At 35.3% G+C, this 23041-nt stretch overlaps 1 protein-coding gene across 1 annotated transcript; it reads left to right on the top strand.

Moving 5' to 3' along the window:
• Nucleotides 1–510: 510 nt before the first annotated feature.
• DUSP19 (dual specificity phosphatase 19) lies at nucleotides 511–21606 on the top strand. Its single transcript, XM_054562326.1, has 4 exons — nucleotides 511–911; nucleotides 6886–6932; nucleotides 13396–13548; nucleotides 18310–21606. Exons 1-4 carry the CDS (start codon nucleotides 686–688, stop codon nucleotides 18547–18549), a joined length of 666 nt encoding a protein of 221 aa, XP_054418301.1. The 5' UTR covers nucleotides 511–685; the 3' UTR covers nucleotides 18550–21606.
• The last annotated feature ends 1435 nt before the right edge of the window (nucleotides 21607–23041 follow it).

Genomic DNA, 23041 nt, shown 5'->3' on the forward strand with positions numbered 1-23041 from the left:
TTATTTAAATTGTTATTTAACAAATGTACAAAACGTTCCTCTGGGCAGTAACAGCAGAAAAAGTGTGACGGGCAGAAAAGTGAGAAGTCACTTTCAATGTCTGCTGTAGAACCTCCTGCCCGGCCGCTGCGCGGTACCGCGCCCCCGCCCTGGCCTGCCTTCCATTAGCCTAAAAGCAGGCGGACAGGGTGGCTCCGGGAACTAGGGAGGTTTGTACTGTGTCTGCCCTGCTAAGCCAAACAGGCTCAATACCAAGGCAGGCTCGTATCATCTTGTTCCCTACCACAACAGACACCAAACATAGAAAATCACTGCTTTTAAAGAGCTTGGAAATACCAGCCCTCTCTCCAATTAAGCCTTATAAACCTAGATTTAAACAGCACCAATAAGGAAGCACTTCCGCGGATTCCTCGAACCTACAGGTAAAACGCAGGTTTTCCGTAGGCCAAAGCGCGTCCAATCGGCGCCTGTTTCTCAAGAGCCAATCAGAGTTTGCCTTACATTGCGGCACTGGGAAAGAGGGAGCTGGAAGTCAGTTTCTCGGGTGGTGCTCTTTGCTATTGTTACTGGAGGGCGGTGCACCCTTAGGCTGCATTTGTTACCTGAGCATTAAGGGACGGGCAGTGCACCCCTTTTCTGTGCTGGCTGGATTTGCTTGTTTTTGTTCCTAGTCATTGCTCATGTAATGCACTCCCTTAACCAGGAAATTAAAGCATTCTCCCGGAATAATCTCAGGAAGCAATGCACCAGGGTGACAACGCTAACTGGAAAGAAAATAATAGAAACATGGAAAGATGCCAGCATTCATGTTGTGGAAGAAGTAGAGCCGAGCAGTGGGGGTGCTTGTGGTTATGTGCAGGATCTTAGCTTGGACCTGCAAGTTGGCATTATTAAGCCATGGTTGCTCCTGGGTGAGTATATTGATTTGTCATTGAGGCCTTTGATCATATTACTTTATCATTATTTCCTTTAATATGTAATAGTTTGTACTATCAGCTGTCCTGCCAAAAAATTCAAGTATTTCCTTTTTTGGACATGGGACTTACATTAGCTAGCTAGAGATGTCTCTGCCCTCACAATATATGCAGAGGAGGGGTAGATTCGAGTAGCCCGTAGCGCCTGGTATTTGAATTTTTAGAAAAGCTTTTTTTTTTTAACTTCTCTAAAGGATAAGACAGACATTAATGTAGTGTTTTCTTTAATTATAAAAGGATATAACGTTTAAAAATCAAATTTAAAAGAATGCTCCTATTAGTTTCAACTTATAGAAAAGTTAGTACTTGAAATAGTCAAGTTCTTGTTTGTCTGCTCTGCTGTTACAAACCATATGAAATGCATACCCCCTGAGACCGCCCAGTCAGTAAACAGCCTGTTAAGGGAAAGGTGGACTTTTATTTTCTAGCTATGAGTCTGATGGTTTTATGATTTTTTGTGTTATGAAAAATACTGCTTTTCTTTCTATACACAGATTAGTCCACAAATAGCAAGTGAAGCATAGTTGTAAATGTATAAACTTGTTAGCTTGGCAAAATATGGTACAGTATTCTTAAAAAAAATAGTCAGCAATGTTTTCAAGTTAGTTTGAAATGTTTCATTTACAAATAGAGAAAATTAAGACTGGAAATATTAATAATTTGTCAATATTTATGCAGCCAAGTCTGGACTGGGAATCAGAAATAGCCAGGTACTGTGTGAAGTGCACACAGCCTCTCACTTCTTTTAAAAACTCTGTGAAGTAGGGATTATCAGCTCCATTTTACTCATGAGAACCGGATTTAAGATTGGTGAGTAACTTGCTCATGGTTAAGTAAACTTGCTCATACCTAGTAAATAACAGCTGGACATCAAGCTCAAGTCTGATCAACTCCTGTCCTCCATGGATATATAGACTGTCTCAGGGAGTCCAGGTTTTCAGCGCTGCTATGCCTCTAACTTATTAGATGAGCTAGTGCAAGACTTTTATTACTCTCTGGTCCTCCTAAAAGCCATCTGTAAAGCTGAAGTAACAGTATCTGCTTATGTCATAAGGTTGTTCTGAGGTTGTTGTAAAAGTTTTATTTTCTTTTGTGAAAGGTTTTTGAGACAAATCAATTGCAATATATATATTTGTTACTGTATTGTGTATTATATGAATTGCTACGTGAGCTATCTTCAAATTCACCAAGTATCTCCGACTAGTTCCTGCAGCCCAGTGAAAAATTAAGTGGGCCATCTACCTAGTCCAAAAGTTTCACCCAGGACTTGCATACCATTTCTAGGAAAGGAAATATATCCAGGCACATTTTTCAGTTATTTGGTTTCCATTGTAGTAACCATGGTTTAAAATTATTGTAGAATTTAAAATTTTGTTTATTATTATTATTATTATTATTTTACCTAGACCAGTGATCTTCAACTGGTGTGTCATAGCAGACACGCTGGTGTGCTGCAAGAATTTTTAAAACATGGACTACCTGACTATTTAGTCAGGGATACTGATCTCCTTTCCTTTAGATTGTCAAATAAAAAAATAACACTAGCCAACAAAACAATAGTCAGTTGGTGTGAATGAATCAAAATCATACCTATTTTTTTTGTCAGGCACAAAATATATTTTTTGGTGTGCTGCAGAATTTTAGTAATTAATTCGTGTGTTCCTTGAGATTAAGAAGGTTGAAAATTGCTGATTTAGACTTATCCAAAGTGAGTTGATCAAGGCAGTATTTTCGAGTTAGCATTGGTAGCCTTCCCAGGATCCTAGGAGAGTTCAGGGAGGAGTTTGTGAAACTAGTCCTTATTTGGTCCCTTCTTTGCACCAGGAGATGGAATATTCTCAACAGGCACACCTCCTTTCTTCGGAGAGGAAGATGAACCTTTTCCGGGCTAGTTACAAGTGCCTTATTCTTTAGGGACCCTTGGATGATTACATCTAAAGTTCTTCCACATGAATGATGCAGGGGTTGTTTCTGACCAGACTAGGTTTCTTTCTGGAGATGGGGGTTGTTTCTAGGTTGCTTCCAAGAGCTTCCTTCACTTCTTTGAAGAAGCACAACTCCAACCCAGCACTGCATGCCAGTTAACTTATGGTTTTGTTGGGGAATAAAGAAAATTGACAGCTAAATGTAATATATTTATATAAAATATAATCTTTTAAAAATCTATTTTTAATGTATTCTGTCTTTTAAAATATAATTTTTTTTAAGTTTATAAATTCGAACAAGCTTCTGCCTTTCAAAAACCCTACATAGGCCCTTGAACTATCTAACGGGTTGCTAAAAGATCTTAGTGAGCATTTTTGTCCTAGGTTTTTTTTGCAAATTACATTTTTACAACAAAAGTCACCAGGACTTTTCTTCAGTCGACCTTGATTTGTAAAAGTAGAAAATTCCATTTTTCTTAAGTAGTTAAATGGTGCACTTATTATTTGTTATCTTCACTCTGTTTAGAAGTCCCAGCTGGTAACATTTTGAGATCTTCTCTTAATTCTAGGTGAAAAGCTTGGATCTTTATGAGATGATAGTGGATGTCTTAAGATCTAGGAAGCCCAATGTTCTTAAGGGACAGATAATATGTTAAATTTGTTTTTATTTTTGTAAAATCATTTCACAAATATTGTTACCTTATCCTATTATACTCCTATTTCTGTCCATTTTTGAATTTCCATTCCTAACAATTTTATCAGATAAAATATTTCTTTTTGGAATATCACTTATTTTTCTTTTTAGTGATGTAATAAAGTCTTTTGGTTTGATTTTGTGAGGTGAAAAGTGACTTATAAATTAAGATATATCAGAATTTATATAATATTTGGTATTTTCATTTAAAAAAATCTCAAAGATCAGAAACAGGATTCTGGGGATCTTATGTAGTCCGTTTTTTATACTACATATATTATGATTGTAAACCACTGAACTTGTTTGAAGTCTCAACTCCAATAGCATGTAATATATGCAGGGGTGGGCAAAAGTAAGTTTACAGTTGTGAATATACAAAACAAGAGTTTTTTTGTATTATTATTTATTAGTATTACAACTACAAACCTACTTTTGCCTACCCCTGATTACTTCTAAATCGGTTATCTCATCTGTAATAGTTTTATAACAGAACTTGGCCAAGATAATGAATATTAGTAATTTGTGACAATGTACAATATAACTATAATTATTATTATTAGACTTCTTTGTTTAGTTCTAATCCTATTCAACTTCTTTTTTATTATTTAAAAATTTGTCATACAGTTAAATTGACTTAGTATTCAGTTCTATGACTTAACCCAAGTATAGATTCATGTAGCCACCATTAAAATTATCAAATTCTTAAAATTGACATTTGTTTTTATTCTTTTTTAGTTTTTATTTATTGATTTGTAAGAGAGCTAGACATTGATTTATTGTTTCACTTATTTATGCATTCATTGGTTTAGTCTTGTATGTGTTCTGACTGGGGATTGAACCCACAACCCTGACATACCAGGACAACACTCCAACCAACTGAAATACCTGGCCAGGGCAAATTTGACATTTATTTTTAAATCTTGATTAAGATGGTCTATAAAAGGATAGCATACTACTTTAACAAAACAGAGGTTTTAATAACATGTCATAATGTGATTTTGTGTTTATTTCTTGAAATGATAAATGTTTTACCAATAAAAGTTTAATACAAGACTGCAACACAAAGCACCCATTTAAAATTGGAATAAAACTGATGTTTATATCTAGAATTTAGAGAGAATTAACTTGAACTGAATACTATGAAATATTAGATGAAACACACAAACTGATTACCGAAGTCCATTTATGTTAACTAAAATTTTGTTCCTCCATACTATTAACACTGTAATTTTCTTATTGTTTGAAAAGACAGAGCATACAAGTCTGCATTTTTTGGTCTCAAGAATATTAAATTTGTATCAACTTACTCATACTCTGGAAGTCACCTTCAAAATATGGCAGCTAACTCTGAAATATAATAGACCTGTTCTTTTGGCGTGTGCATGTCTGTATGTGTTTAATAAAAATGATCAAAGTATAGTAATGGTTGCAGGGGTGTCCAGCCTTTTGGCATCTGGGCCACACCGGAAGAAGAGTTGTCTTGGGACACACATTGAATACATTGCACCATGTAATCACAAAAAAATCTCATAATGTTTTAAGTAAATTTACAGTTTTGTATTGGGCTGCATTCATAGCCACCCTGGGACACATGTGGCCTGCAGGCTGCAGGCTGGACACCCCTGGTAGGGTAAAGGAAAGAATTTTATTAATAGATTTTTTAAAATTTTAAGGACTAGAAAGAGTAGAATTATTATTTAAATGATGAGTACATATGAAACCACCAAATTTCAATTAAGTCTTTTGATCAAATTCCCCAGCCACCCCAGAGATGTTTAGCACTTTTGATAGTAAATTGAGAAATTTTTTAAAATTATGGAGTATTGTCCTGGCCAGTGCAGCTCAGTTGGTTGTGCATAGTTCCCCACAAAGTGAAAGGTCGTTGGTTCGATTCCTAGTCAGGGCAAATGCCTGGGTTGCAGGTTTGGTCCCCCATTGGGGTGCATAGGAGAAGCAACTGATCAATGTTTCTCTCTCACACTGATGTTTCTCTACATCTCTTTCTCCCTCTCTTCCCTTTCTCTAAAAATAAATAAAATCTTTAAAATAAAATAAAATTATGGAGTATTTCAAATGCATAGAAAATTCCAGACATTACTGTAACAGACAATTATGTGTCCACTATTCAGCTTTAACAAATGGTAATATTTTGATAGGCTAACTTTTGGACAGAGTAAAGTTGAATGTAAGCTCAGTGAGGAGTCTGTGAGCTTTGTATTATCAAGAGAATATTAACCAACCAGCACACTTACTGGCCTTTCAGCTACCTAAAATCATGTCGTAGAAGCTGGCAGATTTCCCAGATAGGTAAGGTAAGAAGGACATTGTTTATGGAAATAGAACCTAATTCAGGAAAGTAGAATACTTGAATAATAAATAGCCTATTTTTCCCATTGTAGAATTCACTTTATTTTAACTATACACTTGTAAGAACTTGCTGATTAACTAGAATCATCTTCCAAGTGTGGGAAATCTGGAAAGCCAACTTTGACAGAAACTGTTGAAGGGTACAGCCCTACTGGTGCACAGAATGTGGGTGGAATTCTATAGACCAACAGTGTTTGCTTTAATCTACTGGGTGTTTCCCAACAAGCTGGTACTAAGTCTTTCTGGGTGTTCCCAAACCAGCTGGCACTGTCTTTAAAAATACTATTTTTTAAGTTTCAAAACAAATAGCTATTGTAAAAAATACAAATGAGCATGAAGAAGAAAAAAAATCACCTGTAATCACATAGTTAACATGTTGTTCTATATACTTCCTGTCAATTTTAAGCGTACACATTATTTTTGTTATTACAAAAATGGATGATGGTATTTTGTAACCTACTTTTATCACCTAATATATTGGGAATATGTTACCATACTCTAAATATTCTTCTACATTTATCACTTCTAATAGCTATATATTTCATTACACAATTGGACCATCTTATATTTAGCCCAACATCTATTATTGGGCTTTGTTTTTTAACAAGATTAAAAACAACCTATTATTAAGTTGTTTTATTTTTGTGGTATTACAAACAGTACTATGATGAACATCCTGATTGCTGATCTTTGTAACATCCAGAACTTTTAGTACAAATTCCCAAAGTGGGATATCATAGTCCAAGAGTATATACAAGATGAAATTTTATACTTATTACCAAATTATCTTTCAGGAAGTTAGAATGAGGTACTCCCAAGTTGTATTTTTTAAGACATGAGTAACTAACAGAATTGTTGCAAAAATTGGATAAAAAGTCAGGATGATTATTTTTGTTTTCAAGGTGATGTGATTTATTTCTTACAGGCTCACAAGATGCTGCTCATGATCTGGATACACTGAAAAAACACAAGGTAAAAAATAAAAATTTCAGGTCTGGCACCATGTAGAAAAAGTTACATTTATTGTTATATTTATTTAGGAAAAGCTGTATTGGTCCATTTCAGAGTTTAATCGGTAACATCTTGGGCTGTCATTTTAATAAAGTTGCAAAAATTATTACTCCTAAATCAAATATGTGGATTTGTAATCCATCTCCAGTTTTATGTTCTCTCAGTCTTCCTTCATATATCCTCATGAACCTGACTTTGAAGGCACAAAGTCTTCTTGCCTCTGCTTCGGTAATTCCTCTGTGTGATACAGATTTTCCCCTTTTCTTGACCAAGACCTACCCAGGCCTTGAGTCTCAACTCACTCATATACCACTTCTTCCCCAATGCCACTTCCTCCCACCCTCCCCCATACAACTGATGTGATTTATTACTTTCAATATTTATTAAAAAATTTTTTTCTAGCCACCTACTGTTTTAACAAGGGCTATTTCAGAGTCATGGAATTGCTATGGTTTGAGGAATGCAAGAGGTTCTTGTTCATATGACACTTACGATTTGAGGGGCACAGAGGGGAGAAAGACAAATAGTGCACTGTGTGCTTTGATGAGGAAGTGCAGGTTGCCACTGAAGTGCATAGGAGATAATGCCCTTAATCTGTGTTTGCTTTGGGTTTGGTCAGGTTGGGTTGGGGATAGGAAGGACAGAATTCTTCCTGGAGCAAATGACGTTGAAGTTTTGCTCTGAAAGGAGATGGAGAAGGAGCATGAGTATAGAAGAAATGGTCTGTGTGAGGACCCATAGGTGAGGGAAAGGTTGAAGTTTTCAGGGATAGAAAAGAAGTTCAGTAACCCTGATATAGACAATGTGAGAAAGAAGGGTACCAAGAGGCAAGGCTAGAGGTAAACATGAGCCAGATCACAAAAATCTATGTAAGCTAGAGTAAAGTGTTTGGATTTGGGCCAAAAGACAGTGGAAAGCCACTGAAAGGTTTTACCCAGGGATCAAATTTGCATTTTAGAGAGGCTGTTCACTAGAGGCAGTGTGGAAAATAGATTGGAAGGTTCTTCAAGCTAGAGATGGGAGACTAGTTAAAAGTCTTGCAGTAATCTAAAGAAATGAGAAAAGATGATAGTATAGATTCAAATTCAATGGGAGTAGAAATAAGTCAATGAGTTGTGTGTTTTTTTTTTTAGAGGGTGGAATCCTCACAATTTAACAATTACCTACAGATCAGGGTGAGGGGAGAGCGAGTTTGAGGGAGGAGAAGTTGAAGCTGATATCTTGCTCTCTTGGATAACTAGGGTTGGTACCATTCCATAAAATAGGGAGGAGCAGGTTTTGGAGAGAAAACAAAGAGCTCAGTTTTGAACATATTTCAGATGCTATGGATAATCTAGATTAAGTTATTCAGTAGACAATGTTGATATATGGGGTCTGAAGTTCAGGTGAGAGGTAAAAATAGAAGTTTAGGAACCTTCAGCATATAAGCAGTGATTGGAATCATTGGAATAGATAAAATTGCCTGGGGAAGGGGATAAAGTGAAAGGAGAAGAAGGCCTACAACAGAACCCTGGGTAATTCCAAACTATAAGGAACGGTCAAAGGGAGAAGAATTTGCAGCCAGAAAGGTGTAGTTCAGAGATCATAGGAAAGTCAAAAAATTGTGGTGTAATGGGAGCCAAAGGTGAGTGTTTTAAGGAGTGGAGAGTCAGCAGAGTCAGATACTGCCAGAAGTTTAAGTACAATTAGCACTAAATTACATCCATTGGATTTTGCAACAAAGAAGTTGTTAGTGAAGTTGTTAGTAATTTTGGTGGAAAGTTTCATTTGAATTGGACACTAAAGCCAGTGATCAGGTGATTGAGGAATTGAAGAAATGGTGGCAGCAAAAAAAAAAAAAAAGTAGGAAAGGACAATGGGAACAGCAAAGGGAGGGAGATAGATTATTTTAGTTTTGAGCATGCTTTAGAATTGGTGGTAGAGGAAGGGATTAAAAATAGAGCAAGAACTGTGGCAGGAGGGATGCGCCACAAAAGTAGTAGGCAGTTTGACCCCAAACACAGGAGCCAGAATGAGGCTTATAAAGGGTGTAGGACCACATCATCCATGGTAGTAAGAAGGCAGAAAGAAAATGTGGGTGCGGGTGTAGTCAAGATTATTAAATTTGATGGTAAATATGAGGGTTCTTATGTGATGGCTTCTCTTTATACTAAAATAGTGAGGTGATCTGCTGGAGAAAAGAAGAGATAGTAGGGTTGGAAGTTATTAGGAGAGTGGGGATATTTTGGAAAAGCTGATGGGGAGAATGAAGGAGAGAGCCTGCTAGGGAAATATAGTTGCTAAGCATTTATGAGGTTGGCTCTCATAAATTTATGATCTGCAATATTGTGTGACTTTTCTCCAGCACTGCTTAGCAGTCTGGATATACAGTCAGCTTTTACCAGACAGGTACAGGGGAGGTGGAACATGGAGTAATAGCTAAATAAAAAAGGAAGTAAAGGCAAGAGGGGGCCAATGGATAAGAAGAAACAGAAGACAAAGGAGCTAATGTTTCTTGTGAGGTCTAATAGGAGTAACTGAATAAAAGAGCTGGAAAAATCAGAGTTGGATGTTTGAATTTATTATATCAAACCTGGAGCACTTTTGGGCATTGGCCTTGAAGGAATGTAATTGAAGTGGAGTGATGAGGAAAGTCATTGAAAACTGTTAAACCCAAGTGGAAATTCCTATCACCCAGGATAATGATAGGATTTGGGATGGGATTCAGCCAACTCAGAGGTGCCCCAAAAATAAAAACAGTTTGTCTGAACCTCAGAAAGCAAGCATTTTTACTGGAGGGTGGAACAGAAGTGATTTGGAAGAGGCAGGGAGTAGTCAAAAGAATGCCACCCTTCCTCTCACCCATGAGGTAAATGAGTGCTAGGCACCTCTCTAGGTTCAGGGGCTCTAGAAATGAACAAGGAGTAGGATCCGTACTCTTAAAATACGATACTTTGAGATGATAATATACTTTCTGAAGGAATTCAGACAAGGCCATTTGAGGATTAGGGGCGGCAACATGAGTCAAGGGAGGCCTTTCTGAGGTTGTTGTATTTCACTTGAGACCTTTTGACAGAGTCGGCCTTCAAGCTGAGAGAATAGCAAATGTGAAGGCTTACAGCAGGGGACAAGTTAAGTAACCTCTTCCTCCCTTCTGGCCCATAACATTTTGTTCTATAGCTCTTCACACCTCTGCTTTGTACTATGATATTATCCTCAGTAAACATGTTTTTCCCTCCTCTATGATTCAGCAAATATCTAGAAGATAGAGACCTTGTCCTACTTATTTTTGTTGCCCTAAGCTCTGAGGAAAAAATTTGATTGAACTGAGGCTGAAAATTTTGTGATAAACACTTGTAATTAGTTTCTCCAAGGAAATAACTACTAACCAATTTATTACATAATTTGATATGTTTAATTGTCAACTTACTTGTGCTTAAACTGGACTCACCTTGTCAGAATAATTCCTTCCTCAAAATAAAAAATAATTTCTCAGGGTAAAAATGAAAAATAGAAAAACTGATAAATTTGTTCATTGGCAAGTATTGTTATTATTTATTCCCTCTTATGATACACTAGCTCAAATTTGGTTTCATTCTGTTGATGTGAACCACGGAGCTGTTTAAAAGATCCTTCTTTGTGCACATGACCTGTTAAATTCCTGGAAGTAGTACTGGTAAACTGAGTAGATGAACAGACGGTTTCTAGAAAAATTTAAGGATGCTGCAAAACAAACTTACTGATTTAAATACATAGCACATTTCAAAGGGATATGCTAACATGTAAGTAAAGTGCTGTAACTAGGAAAAATTATCTTGAGGAGGATCACTTCAGAAATTTCGATAGGAATTTTATTTTAGTGTTTAGATGTGGTAATAATGATTGCTTTGTTAATAAGGTACTCCTTGAGTGCCTGGTGTTTGCCGGATAAAGTCCTATGGAGGATAGAAAACTGAGTAGAACATAAAATGTTCCAAGTTACTTATTGCAGAACTGTTTATAATAGCATATTATTGAAAACAAACCGTGTGTCCATCAATAGGGAATTGTTTACATGAACAACAGTGCACCCACATCATAGAATACCAAATAGCTATAGAGGGAATGCAAAAAAAGAGCCTCTAACTACTGTTATGAAAAGATCCCTAGGATGCATCTAAATGGGACAAGGTGTTGCCTTTGTGTAAGAAAGAGAGTAAATAAAACATTTACATAAAGATACTCTAAAAGAATACTAGAAACCAGGAAAGGAGGTTGTATTTGTCATTAGTGTGGGAGATAATGGAATGGATAGGGACACGGTGAGAACAAGAATTCTTACTGTTTCTTTTTTTATAATGTATTTTTGAACCAGTTTAAAAATAAAATTGTATTAAAGTTGGAAATGATAAATATGAGGCTTAAGTGAGATAAACTGCAATCCTAGCATTTAATAAGTACTCAGTAAAGGGGCTATTCTTATTATTCTTATTATAAAGAGCACCCCAAAGGCAACCATTGTTAGGACCTCTGTACCTGCACTTCGAAAGTATGCTTGATCACTGGAAGGGCTTTAGGCTGGGTCCCTTTCAGCATCGCCATCTGTGACTCAGTACTGTTCTTTTCAGTCAAGACCATTCAATCAGTATATGTAAAAATAGCAGCTCCAAACAGCTAAACTACCCAGGCATTGGTTTAATAATCCACAATATTTGTAATGCACTTTTACCTTTCAACAGGTTTTCCCAAGATTCTCATTTGTCCTCCATAATCCTGTGATGTATAGGCAAGATATATAGGTAATGATATATATGATATAAATGTAATATACAATATATGTACATATATATTTTGTATACATATATATTTTGAAAGTGGTCAGACCTCATTCCTGGTCTTTTGGGAATATAGAATACAGTTGTAAAGAGAAAGCAAACACATCAGTATTATAAAACATTGAAGATATTATGTAATTAAGGGTAGAATCATATAATCCTGGCCAGAAGGACACTGGGAATGAGAGAGTAAAGCAGAAGGACATTTCAGACTTTATCTTCTAAAAATGTCCTTCCTTCTTTCTAGTTTCTCCCATCTCTCTATCTGAGAGTGTCTCTGGAGCAGATGTTTGAGGTTCTGTTGTCTTCCACAAGGCAGTTGGGTTAGTAAATGGGCTATGGTGCTCTTTATGAAGCCTTGCTTCCTGAGTTTCTTAATATGCTTTTGGTTGTGAACCACAGAGACCTAAGCAAGGAAAAGAATGTGTGTGATGATTTAGGGGGATCTTTGGAGCCCAAGGGCAGAGCATGGTCATGCCAGGGAATAGAAGGCCATTCTAGATGGCTCTTCCATCCACTGGCATCATGGCCCCTCTCTGTGTATCTACTCTGTTCTTCTCCTTTGGAAGCAGGAATTTTCAGCTTCCCTGAGCACTGGAGAGAACATGGCTGTCTTAAATATCTCAAATTTGTGGATCATTCTAGCTGTCTTTTGCATCTATTTAAAGCTAATCCAATCAGCCTAGCTTAAGTCATGTACCCACCAGAATCCAGTCAGCTGTGCTGGAGGGAGGAATGGGGCACGTCCAGAGCCATACCTGCGAGGGTAGTCAGGGCAACAGAGGCAGGTCTGGACAAATCCTTTACAATATGTGTGAAGTACATGAAAATACCAAGATCAGGCAAAAACTTAATATTAAAAGTACCCCCCCCCCAAAAAAAACAAAGATGTTCTCTGAGAAAGAATACATACAGCGAGAAACATGTTATGACAAGAAACAGTGACTCAGTTTTCTTGTTTATTTCGGATTCTCTCAGTGGACTTTATGAGGCTCCTTCCATATATGCTTGGTTGGCTCTAGAAGAGGGGGTGGAATGCATACATGGAATAGGAGGTTGCTTATGTGCACCATTTGAAAGAAAATCTTTCATGACCACCCTATCTTTCACCCACACTAATTCATCAGGCACTGAAATTTTTTAAAAGCTTACCAGGTGATTCTAATGTGCAGCCACTCTGGAGAAACATGTACTTACGAAGAAGAAATAATTATTGAAAGGGAAGTTTGTGCTGCAGGTGCACTTCCCTTAGTTAAGTTTTTTATATGGACATTCATTGGTTTATTCAACAAATATTTTAAGTACTTTATGTGCCAAAGTCACTGCTCATTCACAATGCTTACTGATAATAGTGAGTAAGCTAAACATGGTCTGTACCCTCATGGAGTTTCTAATATGGTGAAGGACACAATCTGTAAGTGTTAAGGGCTATAATAGGACAAATATTTGGAAATATATAGAAATAGCACGTTGGTGAGAGAAGAGGCAGTCAGATAAGGCTTCCTTGAGGAAGCATTATTCAAGTATGTCATGCTTAAATTGTTTATTCTTGTTGCAGATCTCAACATCCCAGCCTCTTTTTAATGAACCTAATTCATGAGAATTTTTTTTAACCTTTTTTTCTCTTTAAGGTGACTCATATTCTCAATGTTGCATATGGAGTTGAAAATGCCTTCCTCAGTGACTTTATATATAAAAGCATTTCTATACTGGATATACCTGAAACCGATATCCTGTCTTATTTTCCAGAATGTTTTGAATTTATTGAACAAGCAAAAATGAAGGTAAGTTTTGTTTTGATCCATAGTTCTTCAAAAGCAGAAATTTAAAAATGAGTCCATTATCCAATCTTTATTCTTTTTTAATGACTATGTAGAGCACCATTCTGAAATTTCCATTCCAACAATATTTTATTAATTCCTACAGCTATGTAGTTCTTTAATTGCTCTTTTCTCAATGAGATATTTATTTTTTAAATTAATTTTTCCTTTTCCTTATGCCTGTGTACCTAGATTTCCTTTGACAGTTTATAACTGCTTGCCCACTGACCAGTTTGCAAGATAATCAAGTGGACTATAGGATAGAGGTTTGCTGTAGTCCTATTAATGTATTTATGAACATTAATATGCATTTATTTTTGTGGCCAGTGAGGAAGGGGTTGTGAATCTGTGCATTTTTTACAATAGAATTTTAGGGTGCTCCAGGGGCTAAATGGGTATTGCTTTACTGAGACTGTATTAAAATGCTGATAAGAAACTATCCAGTGGGTTTTCTTACTTTAGAAGACCAACTGACAGAGAAATACTTCGATCTTGGTACTGGATCCAAGTGAACACACTGACAAACTGGGCTTCTAGTTTGGCTGTTACCCATAATTATACCTTAAAATGACATCATTTTAAATCAGCATATAGTTCTTACACAAAATTTATGTGAGATAGATAGATGTGAATGTAGAAGCACTTACAGAGAAAAGTTAACTCTCCACGAACACCTAACAATTAATGACAGTTCACATTAGAATCCAGTTTAATTGAATTCTAATGATCTCCCTCTGCCTCTCTCCTTCCATTTCTCCCTTCCTTTCTCTCTCTTTTCTTTAGTGGTATTTACTCAGTGCTGTGTGTGCCCAGCACTGCTCTAGGTGCCTTTTCTAGATTACACTGAAAATACAAAGCTATTCAACCTTACCATTCAACTTGATTCAATAGCAGATATTTGGATGAAATAAAAGGAAGAGGTATTATAATTCAAAACCTAATATTTGCCAGTCTTTTCTTTGTGAAAAATTTAATAATCTCTAGATTGTAACATTCCAGGGTGCTAGTAATGTTAAAAATAAAAATGACAATGTCCCTGTATTAGCTGTTTCTGTACAGAGGGGCAGACTATGCTTTAAGATGGTAAAGGAAAAGTGTAGATAGCATTTGTATTCATATTAGAAGATATGTACATGTTGCAAGTCAAAAGTGGAAAGGGTAATAGTTAATTAAAATGGTCCTTTGCTTGGATCTCCTGAGACAAGGATTAAGAGCTGATGCTTCATTTGAGAGGCACAATCTCTAGGCAGTGAGAGTGAGAAGGCAAGGGAGTGATTCAGGGAAGGATGAGAAGCAACATACGGTGATATGTTGACTCTCTAAGTACAACCTAGCAGTGAACTGACGGTGACATAGCTGGGTGCACCTGCTCCACCACCCAGGAGACCTCTGGGCAGGAACACAAAGAAACCTCAATACAGAATTTGGGAGGGAGGGAAGAGAGAATTTATCTGCCTGGCTGTCTGTCAGCTCCTGTTCCCGATTGGTCAAAGTTTACCCATGGGGAAATGACTATCCCCACAATTCCAGGGTACAGCACTTGACTGCTTCAGCAGCCACCTTGAAGCCAAACCCAGTGCCCTGTGGTGTGACTTTCCAGCCAAGTTTAGAAGCAGCAAGAGAATCCAGAACTCAGGGTGTACCTCCCTATGCAGGGAACACTGCTGGGAAAGAGCCAGGACTTTTTAGAGAAGCAAAACTCAGTAGGCCTAAAAGGAGCTGTTGGCCACAGAGGTGATGGCTGAGGTGGAGCCAGTTTAGTGTGCATGAGATGATGGCACCAAGAAAATCTGAGGAGGTGCATAAAACATTTCTGCTGCAAGTTGTATTAGAATTCCACAGTCTGTCCCCATTTGTCAAGCCTTTTGTTTTATATTGGTATCCTAACCTCAGCCAATCTTTTCTTGTCCTGAAACTCTTAGTGTTTAGATTAATACATACTTGTTTTTAGCAATAGGATTATTGAGTTGTCTTCATCCATTTTTTTCTAGACAAGCCTTCGTTATGACTTTGTCTATTGTATATGCAAATATTATTAAATCGTATGTTTCAAGATGACCTTGGTAGGCCCTAGTTTGCTGGTTTTGGGGGACAAATGGAGTATGTTCGATTTTCGATGTCTTTCTTCATTTCTCTCTCTGCTTATACAGCCCTGTTTTTCTGTCCTTCCTCTCTCTCCACCTCATGCATTATTTGTCAGGTTTATGCCTAAATGGACAGAAATACACATGAAAGGGACATGGTAAGGTAACCCCAATAGCCTCGAGTTTTCTTTGGAAAATGTATGTGCCCCCATTTTTAATGTGTGAAATGTTTTGTTAGTATGAAAATGTGTATTTGATATTCTGTTTATTATTTATTTGGTTTGATTTTAAAAACATAATGTAAGTAATCCATATCATCGTAGAAGCATTAGAAAATACAGATAACCCTATTCCCAAAATTTAGACATAACCACTGTTAACATTTTGATATATTTTTCTGTATATCAAAAGACTCATTTACAAAAGACTTGAACTTGGCACAGTTAATCTGTTAACAAGTATTAATTACTTATTCTGAGGGGATGTGATGGATATATATTGCTGTCTTCAAGGAGTTTGCAATCTAGTTGATGAGCTATTCATAACAGCAATCTAGTTGACAAGCTATTCAACAACATAAGAAGAAAGCAAGCTTGATAAAATGGAAATACTGTAACCTAATTACTGTCCATAGCAAATTGGTGATGTGAATTTTTTAGAGATTCCTTTCTTTTCAGGAATGCAGAACAATATTAATTTATTTACTCAGCACACATTTGTGGAGTGTTTCTACTATGTGCCAAAAATTGCACTAAGTTCTAGACATACAGAGATACCTAGGCTAAGATAGTTCTGTGCCCTCATCTCATTCAGAGAGAGGCAGGCTTCTCAGAGCAGAGGCTAGAGTTAGCTGGACTAGGAGGAGCAGCAAAGGCTTCCAGGCAGAGGATAACAGCAAGTACAGGAGGAAAAAATTGTTTTATAAATTATTTGTCAATATTTTGAATTCTGTAAAGGGGATAGAAAGCCAATAATTTTTGTGGAAATACTTTCAAGGACTCTATCATACCCAAGGAATGATAAAAGGTAAATAGGTAAATATAACAGCTGTGTAAACCAATAGAGAGGTAGGAGTTACATGAAACATCTAAGAGAGAAGAGCATACTAACATTATTAAACCTTAGCTGAAACTGGATGTATAGCATATAAGACGGAAAGTAAAGCTAGTTTCATTTTCAAAGGCATAGGTGTGGATCATAAAATAAAGATGACTAGTATATAGTCAGAAATATTAAAAATGACCCTGAAGGGCATCTTTCATTAAGCTTTATGATTCTAACTTTCTTTGAAATGTCTAATTGTTTTGAGTTAAAGAAGTTAATTAATAGTTTTCATCAGTTATTGTACTATGATTTTAAAATGTCTTCAGTCTCATAAAAATGAACTACTGTACAAAGTGAGAAAAGGTTGTGTGTGTGTGTGTGTGTGTATAGTGAATATTTGTGTTTTTCTTTTCCTGTACAGAAAGTTAATAACTGGAAATAACGCAAATATATGTATGTATATATTTGAAAGCAATTGAAATTATCTTTTTGATATGAGGATAATTTTGTTGTGGATCATTTGGTTTTTTGAAATGAGATGCACTTGAAAATTTGTTAAAACAGATCTGCGAAAGGAATTTTGCAGATTTATGAATCTGAGAAAATTGCCTTGCAAAAGTAAAATAATACAATGGGCTATAAACGTAGTATTGCTAATACATGGTTTAGGTAGAGGGTCTTTAGTTCTAAGTTTTGTTGTTTTCCTCTTCCCCTGTTTCCACCTTTCTTTTGTGTTGTACCAAAAGAAGAATTAGGAAATGAAGTAACTAAAATGCCTAGTTTTGTAGCGTGTGCTCACAGGTCACTTCATTTCATTCAGATCATTAACTTTTTAAAAGCCTGAAATAAGCCAACCTGTATCATTGGTGTTCCATCAGATCTATCACATTCATTATTAATGCAATATTACCCCATCAGCATTGGTCTTACACTGTGTCCCTTTTCACTTGTAAAGTATCATTTTCAAGTTACCTGAAACGTTATTCATTTATTGACCTCATGCTGGTGTCTAATTACCTTTTCCACTTCACATTTCCATAAGCTATTTCTGTCATCATTTTACTACCTGATAAGTTTAAGTATTTTTTTAAGTTACTTCCCTCCAGGATATTTCTAAGGGTAGGGAATTTTGTCCTTGCTGATCATTTTACACTCAGATTTCCATGCTAATGACATTAGCTCTATGGGAACACTATGTGTAGATAGAATGTGTCAGGCTTTCTGTTTATGATTATGGTTTTCTTCATGTTTCCACTTATATTTCCTGTAATTTTTCTCTTATTTATAAACATGTAGCTAAGTTATTAGGCTTTTATGTGTACTTAACTGGATTACTTCAGTTTAACAAAGGATACTGTTTCAGAATTACAAATACACCATCAAAGCACTTCAATCTTAGGAGGTGGAAAGAGGAGGTATTGGTTGGTTGGTTGATTGATTTTTCCATTCTTTCCTTACAATGAATTGTACTTTGAGAAGTGAATAAATTGATAGAGTGAATATTATCATTTTATAATTTTTGTTAAGAGTATAAAAATGTAAAATTGATTTAATAATTTTTCTTAATAATAAAGAGTTTTGTTTGATTTTATTGCAGGATGGAGTAGTTCTTGTTCATTGTAATGCAGGAGTTTCCAGGGCAGCTGCAATTGTAATAGGCTTCCTGATGAATTCTGAAGAAATCTCATTTAGCAGTGCTTTTTCTTTGGTGAAAGATGCAAGGCCTTCCATATGTCCAAATGCTGGTTTCATGGAGCAGCTTCGTACATATCAAGAGGGCAAAGAAAGCAATAAGTGTGACAAAATACAGGAATTAGAAAGGGACAACAGTTCATGAGTTACACTCTAATAGATGAAGGACAAATAATTTCTGAGTTGGCTTCTATAACCACCTTTCCCCTTTTTTATAGAGTATAGTAATAAAAACTTCCTTTTTTCTTGTTCTTTTCAAGTGAAAATGGAGGTCAACTGATTGTACTGAGCTAGTATATAAGTAATTTTTAAAATTATATTATTTTCTTTGTTATTATAATGTGTGATTAAATGCTTCTTTGATTTGCTAAGGGAGAATAACAATGTATTACCAATAATTGACTTATGTAGAAGAAAAAATTTTTAAATTTAAAGTCTATGTTAAAAATGGAAAGATTAAATCAGTTGATTAAGACTTTTGGTACTTTTCTATTCCGGCTACTGTATCCATGAAGGAAAAAATTTGAAATGCTACTTGACTTACTATTTAAGAGGGAGATAAATTTCTTGGTAAACAATTTAAGATTAAAAACCAATACCTTAAACCTTCCAAAAGAGGTAACCAAAATGTGAAGGTTTACACAATATTTATGTAGTGGTTACAATATTCAAAAAGTGTTTCTGTCCTTTTATGAAAATGTACTCATTTTTCATTTTGATTTTTTTAAATTTAATTATATTCCTTGGATTTAACTTTTTGTGTAGATTTTCTCTCTTACATTATTGTGAGCTTATGGTGCTTTAATTAGGTGATCTAGTCTCTTACAGTGTATGCTTTTTATCCTGGGTTCCTAGCGTTCTGTTTTTGGGTCCTATGGCATAATTTTTTGATCTTCTTGGATCTGTGGAAAAATATTTTATACAAAAAAATCATTTTTTAGATGTGATTTGTTTAATGATCTGTTTTCTAGTTCAATATTATACTAGAGAACATATTTTTAAAGAAGGAAGGGTTATGGTTTTGTAAGGAATTTTAAATACATTATGAGAAAGCCTAAAATTATTTACAATTTTATCTCTAACCAGAGGCCTTGAATAGTTTTATTTTAAAATATTAAGTCTCCAGTGAGGGCTGGCTAGGCAGAGGGGAGTAAAGGGGGGAAAACTGGAACAACTATAACAGCATAAACAATAATAAAAAAATAGAAAATTAAAAAAAAAATCTCCATATTGGCAAGGCTGAACTCTACATTATAAATTTGCTTAAAGGTATTCTTTGACTTGTTCAAAATAAAGTGTACTTAAAATTAATATAGTAATTATGATAGGATTTATTTAATAGCTTTCAAGTAACCTTTCATGACTTAGAAAATATCATTGCCATTTGGATATTATTAAGAAAGTCAGCTCTTCTTAATTACATATTCTAGAGAGCTAATATATCCCCATATGTAAGGTGGAAAGTGCACATCGAGCACATCTGCATGTTTGTGGAAGCAGGCTTTCTTATGCTGTTGGGAGCAAAAAAGTAAAAGTGATCAATGCAAATTATGTCTCGAGATCACTTACAGCTTGACAAGATGCCATCACATGCTAAACAATGAATGTTGCTTCTGCTGAGAAGCAATATAAATGTAATCAACATACAGTCAGTTGTCTGAAGCTAACAATGGCAGACAGAATCATCTTAAATACGAGGTTGATATGTAATGTCTCTGAGGTCAGTATTGCTGAGGGTTTGCAGGGTGAACGTTTTCCATTCATGTGAAAGCATTTATTTAAATACATTTCCTTTTGCTAGGTGCTGTTCAGTTTTCAGGCATTAAATGTTGTGACATGAAGCCTTGAATAGAACTTGTTCATAATGGATAGTATGTTACTTATGTCTGTATTTTGTATGCTTAGGTGTTTCCTGTAGTTACCTGGTTATGGTGCAAGATCATATCCTCTGTATCATCTACCGAAGTGCTTTGAGCATCTATTTCATTTTATTTTAAATGATAATAGTTTGCTATATCTAAAATAGCTCAATAAATGTAATTCAGTCTTTTAAATTAGGGATACTATGGTAAGGCAATGATTGGTCATCTATATGAGTATCTAGCATGTTTATTGTGTTTCCCATGGATGTAAGCCACTCTGTCATAACTGGTTATTTATAAAAAGGAATTTTATCATTATGATTCTTTATCTCCCATATTATATATAAAAAATGTGTACCAAATGTAAGTCAGTTTTGAGGGAAAGGGAAAATATTTCAAGGTGTGTTTACCTCTATTTTAAAATAGATTTTTCTACAACTTTTTAAAGTAAAGAGGAAATGAAAATATCTTTTGTTTTTAAACATTGAAAAGAAATATAAAGCCTTCCTAGCAACCTGAAAAAGAAGAGAAGAAAAAAGACTGGAAAATATCATACAATTCTATTTACTTGGTTAATATTTTAAAAACATTTTGCTAACTTTACACTTTAGTATAGGCTTGTGATGACATATAGTTTGTACTGAAAATGAAGAAATATTTAAATTTTTGAAAACTGAGAAATCTTTTTCTTATATTCTTTTGGATAAAATTTAGACCCTTATATTAACTCAAAGATTTCAGATAAAATGGAATGTAGTATTTAAAAACTGTCACTGCAGTTTTACTTGTGCATCATTTCTTCCCTATTGAACCTTGACTGAAATGTATGAATATACCACATTCATGTAGTATGAATATTCATTGTGTAACATGGGGGACATATTTCCATTCTGATTGATAATTTCAGTGGTGATGGGGAAACGTGAACTTGTCACCTGATTGTTAGTAGCATAAGTGGTTTAAATGTATATGGCAAGTACCCCTTAAAAGGTAATTTCTCCAAAGATTCTTGAATGTAGCAGGTAAAAATCAGAATATTGTCTTACAATCTTACCCAGTGAGTTAATCAATGAATTGATTCCTTTATAAGCAAAGCCACAATACATTTTAAAATCAGAAATGTAGCAAAATGAATTACTTAGTTTTGTCAGGTAACTCTAAATAGTTGATTGTTCTGCCCAAAGGATCCTGAGCATATTTAGTTACCCGGTAGTTATTTAAGAATTTAAACCAGATTTTAAAGTTTTATATTCTTGGAATATGTACAGTGGCATTTACAGTTAAATTAATGGTTGTTTCTGTTGATATACTTTAAAAATAACAAACTTTTCTATCTCAAGTGAAGCTTGACTTGTTTTGTATCCATATTTATAATGTACCTTTTGTTGTTTCTAGGTATTGATATACTTTAATAAAATAATAAATTTACTATTTCCTATTAATATCTTTATTTCAGGTTTTTTGTTTAACAAGACAACACTTATTTACTGTCAAATTCTGGGTTCAAAAATATTTTGACAGGACAAAAATTATACATTTTGCAATATAAATAACTTTAAGGTCTATAAAGATTTGTTTGCTCCAAGCACTTTAAGAAATGAAAAGCTAAAATGAGATCTTACAATTGGCATTACTGTGGATAAATTGGCATTGAAAATTCAATAGATCATCCTAGTATTTTACGTCAGGATGCTGAATTACTCTCAGATTAAACTACTGAACATTCTAACCATGATAGCATTGAGATTATTCCAATGTCATTCAGCACCAACCTCCCACATACAGACATTGTTACTTTCCTGATCTACTACTCATTGTAGACTGTTTCCTCCCTAACTCTCCCTGTTTTATCCCAACTGGCCTCTTGGCTATGCATTTGTTGAAGATGCATAATGAAGGCTTCACTTCATTACCAGCTGTTTCCTTTACCTGGGACACTTCCTCCCAGAAATAATCAACTTTGATAAAATGTTACCTTCTTAGTAAAACCTTCTCTGACCACCTTATTTATAATGGTTCCCATCCCGAACACTTTTTTTATGTACGGCATGGCCCTAATTATTATCAAAATTCTATATATTTTACTTATTTTGTTGTTTTCCTCATCAAAACTGGAGCTCCCATGAGAACAGATCTTTACTGTGTGGTTTTTCTATACCAGGTATATCCCATACCAGACTTTCAAAACTTGCTTATTTATTAGAAGGAAGGGAGGATGGAAGAGAAAAAATTGATGCATACCTTTTCAGGTTATATAAGTTTTGATGTCACTTTTTCACTTCCAAGGAGTGATAAGAACCATTTAATTGTTAAAAGATAATAGGCGAATCAGCTAAACTGACGTTTCCTTTATGTCTGGCCCCTTTTCTGCCAGTTGTTGACTATAATGAAATGATTAGGAAAAAAAACTCGTAAGTTTCCAAATGCAGTATTTATTTTATTTTATGAAGACCTAATTTTGGTTCTTATTCATAGAGGTCACATAATGCAAATAACAACTAATAGATTTGTAGTTTTTTAGATACCACCCCTATGATCCTCCTACCCTACTTCCTCAGTCCATTTAGGCTATTATAACAGGATAACATAGACTGGGTGACTTATAAACAACAGAAATTTATTTTTCAGAGTTCTGGAGGCTGGGAAGTCCAAGATCAAGGCACCAACAATTCGGTGTCTGCTCAGAACCTGCTTCCTGGTTCACAGATGGCAGTCTTGTTGCTGTGGTCTCACATTCACATGGCTGAGGCAGGGGTGAGGCTGGGTGTCAGGGTG

Source organism: Pteronotus mesoamericanus, unplaced genomic scaffold, assembly GCF_021234165.1.
Source record: "Pteronotus mesoamericanus isolate MK-2021 breed Mesoamerican mustached bat unplaced genomic scaffold, CSHL_Meso_final scaffold_651, whole genome shotgun sequence".
NCBI lineage: Eukaryota > Metazoa > Chordata > Mammalia > Chiroptera > Mormoopidae > Pteronotus > Pteronotus mesoamericanus.